The 12,010-nt window shown below is 40.7% G+C and overlaps 1 protein-coding gene across 2 annotated transcripts in view; it reads left to right on the forward strand.

The window, feature by feature from the left end:
* The window catches only part of BICD2 (BICD cargo adaptor 2), a 157,453-nt gene that overhangs the window by 81,923 nt on the left and 63,520 nt on the right, over positions 1-12,010 (forward strand). For both annotated transcript variants that reach the window (XM_050959185.1, XM_050959186.1), the window contains exon 2: positions 10,159-10,371. In XM_050959185.1, the coding sequence (XP_050815142.1) occupies positions 10,159-10,371 (213 nt within the window). The remainder of the gene's footprint in view (positions 1-10,158; positions 10,372-12,010) is intronic.

Here is a 12,010-nt window from a genome sequence, read left to right on the forward strand (position 1 = left end):
TGGGGACCCACATGAAAGCCCCCTAAGCTTATTTGTACCAGCTTAGGTTAAAACCTGGTATGCTGCCGCCACCAAGTGATTTAACAAGAAACAGGCAAAGGACCACCTGGAGTTCCTCTTCTCCCAGAATATATCCCCAAGCCTTTACACCCCTTTCCTGGGGAGGCTTGAGAATAATATCCTAACCAATTGCTTACAAAGTGATCAGAGACCCAACCCCTGGATCTTTGGACAATGGAAAAATCAGTCAGGTTCTTAAAAGAAGGATTTTATTAAAAAGAAAATCTAAAAATCATCTCTGTAAAATCAGGATGGAAAATAACTTTACAGGGTAATCAGAATCAAAGAGCCCAGAGGAACCCCCTCTTGCCTTAGTTTCAGAGTTACAGCAAAACAGGGATAAACTTCCCTCTAGCAAAGGGAACATTCACAAGTTGAGGAAGCAAAGATGAACTAATACACGTTGCCTGACTGTTACTTACAAGTTTGAAATATGAGAGGCTTGTTCAGAAAGATTAGGAGAACATGGATTGATGTCTGGTCCCTCTTAATCCCAAGAGCGAATATCCACCAAAAAAAAGCACAAACAAAAGCCCCCTCCTCCCATTTGAAAGTATCTTGTCCCCTTATTGGTCCTTTGGGTCAGGTGTCAGCCAGGTTACCTGAGCTTCTTAACCCTTTACAAGTAAAAGGATTCTGGTGCCTCTGGCCAGGAGGGATTTTATAGTATTGTATACAGGAGGGTTGTTACCCTTCCCTTTATAGTTATGACAACCCAGATGATTTTAGATCTTTGTTGATTTAAAATACCAATTAAACTTCACTTTTTATGAGTTTGTATTTTGGAAATTGGGTGCGATTTGTAAAACCTGTCATTCTTGGCATGGGTCCACTTCATCCCATTACTGTCCTAATTCCTTTTTCCAGTTCTAATCAATTGTGAGGAGCTTTGAATTAGCCCAGGGCTGACATAAATCTGGATAATATTATTGCATTTTATCTTTAAAGTGTAAACTAATAGATGTCTCTCCTTGTTTTCATCAGTAAAGTTTCTGGGGCATTTTAAAGTGTAATGGTGGTGGTGGGGTTTTGTGTGTGTGTGTTTTAAATGCTTTTTGAATCTACCAATATAAATAATTTAGCCAAAGTGAAATTTGGTTTAACTGAGAGTTTCTAATTCTCAGACACTACTTCCTCTCCTTCTCAAATCATCTTCACTTAATGATGATAATATAGAAGGTATTTGCTTTGAACCTGCATCTGCTCCCCTTGCAATCCATGGCAAAACTTCTCTTGACTTCAATGGGACCACAATCTGGCCCTATAACAAGAATACTCTAATTCAAGCTGGATCAACCAGATGCATATATTGGGAGGGGAGAGGTGGGAGGTGGGAATATATATGTATATATTTTTGTTTGTTGTAGAAAGAGCAGCATTGAGCAAACATTAAAGAAGAAAGCCCATTTTATAGAAGATGTTGTTGTTTCAGCTGGTCAGTCACTTTCTGTATTGTGTTTGCTATTGTTTCAGACATGTTGTCATGGTATAATTCCCCACTCTGAACCTTAGCGTCCAAAAGATGGGGTACCAGCATGAATTCCTCTAAGCTCAATTACCAGCTTAGTACTTGTAGCGCTGCCACCAACCAGTAATTCCAGTGCCTGGTACACTCCGGTCCCCCCCACAACCTTGCCCGGGGACCCCCAAGACCCAGTCCCTCTGGATCTTAACACAAGGAAAGTAAACCCTTTCCCTCACCGTTGCCTCTCCCAGACTTCCCCTCCCTGGGTTACCCTGGAAGATCGCTGTGATTCAAACTCCTTGAATCTTAAAATAGAGAGGAAAATTCACCTTCCCCCCTCCTTCTCTCTCCCCCTTCCAGACTCTCCCTGAGGAAGAAAGTAATCCTAACACAGAGAGAAAATTAACCTTTCTCTCCCCCCTCCCTCCTTTCTCCCCACCAATTCCCTGGTGGATCCAGACCCAGTCCCCTGGGGTCTCACCAGAATAAAAAAATAATCAGGTTCTTAAACAAGAAAAGCTTTTAATTAAAGAGAGAAAAAACAGTAAAAATTATCTTTGTAAATTTAAGATGGAATATGTTACAGGGTCTTTCAGCTATAGACACTGGGAATACCCTCCCAGCCTAAGTATACAAGCACAAAGTAAAATCCTTTCAGCAAAATACAAATTTGAGCTCCTTCCAGCCAAATACACATGTGCAAATAAAGAAAACAAACATAAGCCTAACTCGTCTTATCTACCTTGTACTTACTATTCTGAGCACATAAGAGCCTGTATCAGAGAGATTGGAGAGAAACCTGGTTGCACGTCTGGTCACTCTCAGAACCCAGAGAGAACCACAACCAAACACTAACAGCACACACAAAAACTTCCCTCCCTCAAGATTTGAAAGTATCCTGTCCCCTGCTTGGTCCTCTGGTCAGGTGACAGCCAGGCTCACTGGTCAGGTGACAGCCAGGCTCACTGAACTTGTTAACCCTTTACAGGCAAAAGAGACATGAAGTACTTCTGTTCTATTAACCCTTAACTGTCTGTTTATGCCACATGTAGACTGGAAAAGAGCTTATTTATTTAAGCTTGGTCTAATTCTTACTGAAGTGCATGGAAAAACTGGTGTTGTCTACAGTGGGAATTGAATCGTACTTGTACAGTTGGTCTTCTCCAACTTCTGCTAATGTCCATGGCTTTCATCAGGAGCTGGATTTGACCATTTCTCTTTTTCAGCTTGATACTGCAGCAAGATACTAATTATGTATTAATCTGTGGCCACACAAATGAACTGTCAGTTGCAAATTAAGCATTATGACTTTACTGCAGAATAAGCAGAAAGAGAAGATGGGCTGGGAAGGGAATGAATGAGCCCTTAGTTTAAACAGGAACATCTCTAATTAGCAAATATTGCCAGGAAAACTATAGGAAGAAATTGTAAATTAGAGACAGGGCTCAAATCAAAACTCTATCTCTGAATACACTTGAATGTTGGTGCATCTGACATGAATGTTCTGGCTCAGGCCCATAAATAGGTTCAAGCAATAAGTCTGAAAGTTTTGATTTCCACCCTCCCACCCCCCCGCATGAAAGTCCTTCCCTAAAGAGTAGCTCTGCTTTCACATAGCCCTGCCCAGCCATCTGAGATTTCAGAAGGTAGGATGTTCTTACTACTGTGAATGAACTATGAAATGGGCAAGAGAGATAACGGTCATAAAACATCACTTGTGGGAAATCCTTCCGACTTTCGCAGACTTTCTCTCCGTCCATCTTCTCTCAAGTGGGAAAAGAGGGCATTGGGAAAGAGAGAGAAGGGCAGAAGTCATTCTGTGTTCCTACCTGCTGCAGACTTTGTGCAACCGGCCTGAAGTCTCATCCTCTGCTTCCTTATCTGAAAAATAAGGATAGCAGTATTATTTACCTACCTCAACTGGCTGTTGTGAGACTGACTTCATTAATGGTTTTAAGGTACTTGAGATTCTTGGATAGAAGACACTATATAGGTTTTCAGTAAAAGTGTTTGTTTGTTTATTATGACGTAGGTTTAGATTGCGGATGACAGGATTTTCTTTCTTGCGCTGTTGCCAATTGCTGTGTCCAGATTTATTATACTCCATTGATTTGTGTTGTATTGATGTTTACCAAACCTGATAAAGTAATTCACCGTTACGGTCCATTACTATTAAGATGGAAGCATGGAAAGGCTCTGAATACCCTAAACTTGTAGGAGGTATGGATCTGAATTTTGTGACTTGGACCCATCTCAGAACAAAACACAAGTGGTTTTTTTAAGGGTTGGGGAAGTTAGAAAGAAGAAGCTATATGCATGAGAGATTTTGATGCTGATGATCATGTTGTCGAAAAGAGGCATCATGTGATACTGACTGACTGTGTGGGTTGCTTTCAAGCCTACTTTGCTCATACTTAAAACAACACTGAATATTTTTAAAGCATTGGGCACATGTTTCTCCACTGCCTGGCATCTAGCGTAGTCATTTTTCACCAACAAAATGTGGGTGTAACATGCTACCACTGCCATGCCTGCAGAATTCTGACTTTGGTAGCATTTTATCTTCCTTGTACTGGTGTAAAGAAATGGTTATCCAAAGCTTGGGGCTGGGGAGTAGAGGAGAGTTCTCCCTCCCTCCCCCCATTGCTCAATGTTAAAACAAGAAGCCATTTTTACTGTCTCTCTTGTTCTGGGCTGCCTCCCATAATATTAGTGCCACAAATGGTACCGGACTAGACGAGCTACGGTAAATCCTGTGTTGCTCATTTCAGCAAAATAGCTGCCACCAGCAGTGAGATCAAGCATCAGCTGTTGTTAAGCAAATTAAAATATCAAAGTCCTTTTTCCCTCCTGAACTTCCATATTATGGGGCGCAGTAAAATGGTTATGGTTAATCTTTCAAAATGAGTTTAGCTAATTTTTAGTATTATGCTTTCAACTATTAGGAGAGAGGATGGTAAAATTGGTAACTGTAATTTGATTTATTATTTTTTCAATCACTTCATATAAAATTCTATGTGTGCCTTCAGTGTTTTATTCTTGAACTGCAGCTAATGTATGGTGGTCATGGTGGGAGACTCAGAAACCTTCGTGGGACTAAATACCCACCACGCTTACTGATTGGTAGTGTGCTGCTTTCCCAGACTGCAGTTGATTGATTTTCTCCTTGAGCCTGAAGGACAATTGTCCGTAGCATTCAACCTGCTGGAGTTCAAATAGTCATTTAAAGATGCAGTCCAGAGGGTTCAGAACTGCAATAATTCAGGAAGTTTGCAATCATTTGTGCAGAAGGCATTTTGTTTCATGTGATATTATGATGACAATCTCAGTTTCATGAGTAAAATGTTCCTTATTAGTAATGTAAGCTAAGAGGAAATAAACAGATTTGTCTGGGACAGAAGTATATGTGGGTCTAAGTAAAACATCCTTCCATAGTGAGGATCTGTTCAGAGGCATACAGATGGCAACAAATAGTAGCACTGTACTGATGTATGGAAGTGCTTTGCTTATGTAGCTGGCAACACCTACATCTGGCTATATAGGTACAGAAGACTTTTGACACCTACTGGTGACTTCATCCTGGAAAAGAAGAGTGGGAAGGACAGGCCAGAGAGAGCTCTGGTAGTCCTTTTAATGTTGCTATCTCCCAGAATTTTGAATCACCATTCACCAAAACCTGTATGGATTTTGGTAGCTTGCTACACTAACATGCAGGAAAAAGTGTGCGTGTCTCTTGGTGTATAAATTAATATATATCACACACACACAAAAACTGAGTGAAAAGAACATTATTAAGGTTGCAAACTCAAGCACTCAAAAGTTAGAAAATGGCAGAATTAAAGTTAGCTGGGCAACCTTAACTCGGCCCCCTTGTGTGTATGCATTATGATATCCTATTTAATTGCATGACCGCATAATAGTCACATACCTTCGATTTTGAATTATTCAGTCAGGGTTGCATTTTAGTGACACTTAAAAACGCTCTTCCACAATGATCCCTTTATAACTGGCCTCCTTCCTCTTCTAGGCTCCTGCCACACTAGAGACTTTTCAGCAGTGCAGCTGCACCGATGCAGCTTGCTGCTGCAAGCTCTGCTATTGTAGCCACTCTAAGCCAATGGGAGAGAGCTTTCCTGTCAGCTTACCTCCTCCAGCCCCCACGAGCGGCGGTAGCTCCCCCCCGACATAGCACTGTCCACATTGGTACTTGAGTCAATGTAACTTATGTTGCTTGGGGGTGGGAGGAGGTGATTTATTCAGCCCGTTTATGCTGACATATGCTGTAGCGTAGACATCAGGGCCGGCTTTAGGCTGATTCCCTGGAATCGGGCCCCGCTCCGGGTGGTCTTGGGCGGCATTAGGCCAGCAAGGGCCCTGCTCCGGGGGCCTTCAGCGACGTTTCGGGAGCAGGATTCCTTTGGTGCCTCGGCAACCAGGAGCAGACCCCCGGCCGCCGAAGTGCCGCTGAAGCCCTGGACCACTGCTGGGTATTCGAATCGGGCCCTGCGGGTCATAAAGCCCACCCTGGTAAACATGCCCATGATATTTCTTTGTGCAATTAGCACTTAGATGTTTACCTCCACTTTTTTCTTTAAAGCCTCAGGGAAATCACAGCACAATAACCAGGTAATTTAGTAGGCAAAAGCAAAATAAGCATTCAGTAGAGGAGTAAGAGAAGCATTACTTAATCAACTCTGAATTCTCCCCATCCCCCCACTGATTCTTGCATCTAAATAGCAAAGAAATTGAAAGGAGGCTGTGAATGCTACTGGTTTTAATGGTGCTTTAATGTTCATGGGTTTCATGCATGTTACTAAAACCTTTTTTTCTCATAACGTATGATTTTTAAGACAGACCTGGACCATAGCCATGGATGGTAATTACATTTTATGGACATCTGGGTTAAAATAAAATTTCCCATTCCACATAGCCTATTATAGTATGTAAATAGTTAGTTGTAACATGAACATATGGGATCCCCGCTATTAAGTAGAAGAGAGGTGCAGTGAGACATGGTTAAAAATGCGAGAACTCTCAATTTTTTTTTCCTTTAGGCATCTTTAGTATTAGAGAGAGGTACCAGGCTGACAGCTTTGTGAGTAAAGGCTTCTGGTATATAGTAAGTGTATCTTGGATAGTAGCTGCATGTATTAACCACAGTGCCCTGTCTCAACCTTATTCTGGATGGACCAGAATTTAGGGCCTAGAGTTTAGGAAATAGTTAAGTCTCCTTCCCCATACAACCTTTGATTCCTGCTTAAATCACCAATAAGGAGGTCTGTTGTGATGGTTGGCTTTGTGATGGGATTAGCTATTTACAGAAATCACTAACCTCTTCAGACAGGGCATCCTACAGCCGTTGAATGGCAAGGACAATTAAGTCTTTTAGGTCTTTATCTTGCAATGTGATGCATGTGGGTCTTCACTGGGACTTGGCACAGGATAAAATTGTGGGACTGGGACCTTAGTCACTGTTGACTTCAGTCACAATTCTGCAATCAGTCCATGTGAGCAGATTTTGTTTATTTGTCACAATTTATAACAACATATTGCGTGACAGTGCAGAATTAAGGGAAGGCACTCAGAATAATCAGGGAAATGGGAAAACTCTTATACGAAGAGAAATTGAAAAGACTGGGATAGTTTACCTTGGAAAGGAGATGAACAATAGTGAAGATGGTAGAAACATATAAAACAACAAAGGTTTTGAGAAGGTAGATCAGGAACTTCTGTTCTCTCTCTCTCAAAACGCAAGAACAAAGGGATAGTCAATCGAATTAAAAAATGGCAAATTTGAATTTATTAAATGAAAAGATATATTTTTCACGCAAGGTGTGATTAAACTGTGGAACTCATTGTCACAGAATGCCATCATGGAGACCATAAAGAGAGCAAGATTCTAAAAGAGTTAGAATATGTTATGTGGATAACAACAATATCCAGAGTTATAATCATTGACAGTATACATTTTGGAAGAGATATTAAGCCTCATGCTTCAAGGTTTAAACCAATCTCGCAACTACTAGAGATTAGGCGGTTTCTTGCACCTTCTTCTGAAGTATCTGGCACTGGCAACTGTTGGAGACAGAATACCGGACTAAAAGGACCACTGATCTGATGCAGTATGGCAATTGCTATGTTCCTATGATCTTGGCCATAGGTTGTATTTGCACCAGTGAAGCGATGATGAAAATATTTCATTGCACAGGAGAGTCATTAACTCCTGCAAATCCTAAACTTGACATCTGTGTCTAAAGGATTAAATGTAAACTAGTCACTGCTCTCAAGAATTTCTCTATAGATAATTTACTAAATAATTTATTTTTAATTTTGCTTAGATTTTTTTTTTAATGGGTGATCAGCAATAGGTTTAAGTTGTTGTAACCTACTTAGTGTTAGCAGCCTACTGGTAAGAAAAACCTACCATATTGAAAACAGTTGATTTTGCTGGTGGATTTTACTAGTGGATGTCAGAGCCTCTTTCACCATATTGTAGACTTACAATAAATGCAGGTCCATAACAGACCGATTTTAATTCTTGAGGGGAAAATGTCAGTGTGTTGAGGAGAAGCAGCTTATATATATATAATATAAAAAAATATTTTGCCATCCCTCTGACACTTATGGAGATCTGAGGTATTAGGCTTTTAAGCTGCTTTGTACAGTTGAAACTCATTTGACAACGACTTGCACAGATGGTGCTTTACTTTCTGTCTGAAATGTGACGCTTTTTAATTTCCCTCGGGTTGGCTGAGTGAATCAGGCCAGAATTTCCTCAGTGGATATATGTCAGCTGCTCTCAGATTTGCTTATCTGAAATCAAATTCACTCTGATAAGAGCAGTAAGTGGGTGCCTTTAATACTGGACAAGGCAGACATTATCAATCATCTGTTTCAGCCCTGGTATAGTCAATAAGTACTGTATCAGTAAATGCTTCCTATCTAGTATGCAGAAGAATAAAATGCTGAAACCTACTTATATATATAGGAAGCAGATTTCCTTTTGTGATGATAGGATACATTCGAAGAGCAGAGGAAAAAATGGTTAATAGAAAAAATTTACAGTTGACTAGACAAGGAGTTTCCTTTGGAAAGGAGATGCTAGTTTGTCCTTGATTTAGCTTAAAGCATAATATTAATATTAGCTGTAAAAAACCTGCCTTATGGAGACTGGCATCCTGAAAACTCTGCTGGCACCTGGAAGCCCCAAATTCATCTTGGAATGGACTGGGGCACAAACACGTACAGTAGTTTAAAGATAGCATTCATTAATCTCATTGACTCCAGTCCATCTGTCAGGCAGATTGTTACCAGTATATACCTACTTAAATTGTTAAGAAACCCTTTGCTTTATAATGTGTTTTAGTGAAAGCAATTGACTCGGCTCTAAAAACAGGTTCTGCCATCCGATGCTCACTGAGTCAGTAAGACCTACGTGCTTACATCTCAAAGGAGAATTTTGCTGAGAGATGCTTTTCCCATCGCAAATGAAAGCTGAGAAACGGAACAGTCTGTTAGCCTAAAATCTGTTTTCCATGATTCAGTCTTCACAGCGCTGGTCCTGACCACTTATACTGTATACTGTGCCTTGGGGGAAAGGGGACGAGGGAGAGGAGACAGAAGTACTGTATCTGATCATCACACAGTTGAAGACTAAGGTCTTGATTCAGCAAAGCGCTTGAAAACATGCTTCAGAGCCATTTGTCAATGAGATGTAAGCGGGTGCTTAATTTTAAGCATGTGCATAATCCCATCACGTGTTTTGCTGAATTGGGACCCTGAATCCTGATCCACACCACAAATATGGGTAGTGTTGGCAAGAGGATTTGACATAAAACGGATAAACTGCAATGTTTGTTTTAAAGATCAATCGTCTCTTCAGAGCTAGAAGTTGAACCAGGAAATAAAGTCACTTGTTGTGGCAACAGCAAATTAAGAACTTGTGCACTATCTCCATTTTGAGTACCTGTGCTCATGCTGTGTGAAGGCGGTAGATTTTGCTAATATGGATGGCATTCAAAAGGAGATCCTTCATTACTGTAGTGAGCTGTTGTTTGATATTGCCCATTTTAACTGTTATCCAGTCCAGATTTTAATGGAACCCCCTAAATTGGTTGGTTTTCCTTGTGTACAAAATGTATTTATTGGCATAGCATTTAGACTAAAATGGCAGCCACAAGAATGATGAGTAAGCTATAAACACTGGAATTTCAAGCTGTGTGAAATAGTCCCTCAGGTATGTGAATGTATCCGCGGTTCTATAGGTGTATTTGTTCATGCAGCATGAATAAGTCACTGGGAACACCACTGGGGCCCTGTCCTGCTATTTTCAGGGGCCTTGCTTGGGCAAAACGGTTTCCAATTGCAGGGTCAAGTCCTTTTCTGCATACACCCAGAGCCTCAGCTGGTATACATCAGTGTAGCTCCTTTGAAGTCAATGCAGCTAAGCCGGGTTGCCTCAGTTAATGATCTGCCCTGGAATGGAGAGATTGAAGTGCAAGACAATATTATTTAATTATTTATTTTGCAGTTCTGAAATGTGGAAATGTTTGTGAACTATTAAAATGGGAGTAATTTTTATGCAAAGGTCAATGTGTTAATCAAAGATATCATTTTTTTTCTGACCATCCTAGGCTTTTGGGCAGGCTCATACCAACCACAAGAAGGTAGCAGCCGATGGAGAGAGCAGGGAGGAGACCTTGATTCAGGAGTCTGCTACCAAAGAGGAGTACTACATGAAAAAAGTAATGGAGCTGCAGACTGAGCTAAAGCAGCTGAGGAATGTTCTTGCCAACACCCAGTCTGAAAATGAACGCCTTAATTCTGTCGCACAGGAACTGAAAGAGGTAAGAGTGAATGGATGCTGTGCATCTTAGCATGAATCATAAGAACACGTTGTTTCTCCCATTGTGGAATCATAGACTTTAAGGTCAGAGGGGACCATTATGATCATCTAGTCTGACCTCCTGCACAACGCAGGCCAGAGAATCTCACCCACCCACTCCTATATCAGACCTGTGTCTGAGCCATTGAAGTCCTCAAATCATGGTTTAAAGGTGCAGAGAATCTTCCAGCAAGTGACCCGTGCCCCATGCTGCAGAGGAAGGCGAGAAACCCCCAAGGCTTCTGCCAATCTGCCCTGGAGGAAAATTCCTTCCTGACCCCAAATATGGCGCTCAGCTAAACCCTGAGCATGTGGGCAATACTCACTAGCCAGACAGCCAGTGTTCTACTTCTTACCTGTGAAGTCATCCTGGGTCAGGATTCAGTGTATTCATCCCGCTGCCAGTAGGACAGGGTGTCGCTCTTGGGACTGTAAGAAAACACTGTATCCAGCTAAGACACAGGAAAATTGCTAAGGTCAGGCATAAAGGATCTCCTGACTTGGTTCTGTCTTGGTTTGCACCCTGGCAGCAACTTCTACAGTGTAATCAATGTGTGAGATGGGACAGAATTTGGCCCCTTTGTTTATAGTTAACTTAAAACTTCCTGCAGCCTAACTTGAAAAGACACACATGCATGGGATGAAAATCTTGAACTTGGTTACTGTCAAGGTCCTAATATGATTTCTTTGTGTTATAGTTATAAGTTTGTGTTTATCTCATGGTAACAGACAGCTTTTCATAGGTCACTTGAATTGCTGTCTCCAGAGATCTGACCCTTTTATTTCAATCTTGATCATAATATTCTGTTAGTGTTATGGCTGCACAATATTAATAGTGCTGGGCTATCTGGAAAGAGAAAATAGAGAAGTATAACTTATTAAACAAACAATTCCATTATTTATGAACTCTTTTATAGTTCATATAAAAACAAAATCATACAGGTGTGGAGGCAGATAAAACCGGTAACATTTTGAGTTTAAAGTTCACTGCTGTCAAACATTTCCTTAAATTTAGGTCGGATTAAAGAAGTCTAAAAGCAATAAATTGCAGGGAAGTTATTCATAATTGTTTATTATGAGACTTCTTGCACTTGCCTTTCAATCCTTGGATATTGGGCTGGTGGGGTAGTTCCTATATAGATTAGTTATCTGATACCTCTGGTATATATTTCACATTGCTAAGCGATTTACAGAGGCCTCCTGGTTTAGTTTTCTTTCTCTTCTCTATAATTGAATGGCATATACATGGAAAATATGTGGCAGGAGAAATTATGCAGAAGTGGGATATCTTCAATGGAGTCCTTCTGGATAATTCTGTTTCAGCACAGTAGAATAGAATCCGTCAATACCTAGCCTTTTTAGTATAACAGCATAGGGATTTGCAGCATGAATTACTACAAGTTATTGAACAGGAATAATCTAACTCTCTTCTATTGCTGATTGTGTGCCATGATCGCAGGACTGTAAAGCTGGAGTCCAGCCATGTTGATATGCTCAGGCAACATGAGCATATGAACCAGTCTCTGCAAGTACATGCAAAGCTATCATGTATTTATTTCTTACCATTAAGATCAGTTTAAATCCTTTCCCTTTCTCCCCCT

This window comes from Gopherus flavomarginatus, chromosome 6, assembly GCF_025201925.1.
Source record: "Gopherus flavomarginatus isolate rGopFla2 chromosome 6, rGopFla2.mat.asm, whole genome shotgun sequence".
Classification (NCBI taxonomy): Eukaryota; Metazoa; Chordata; order Testudines; family Testudinidae; genus Gopherus; species Gopherus flavomarginatus.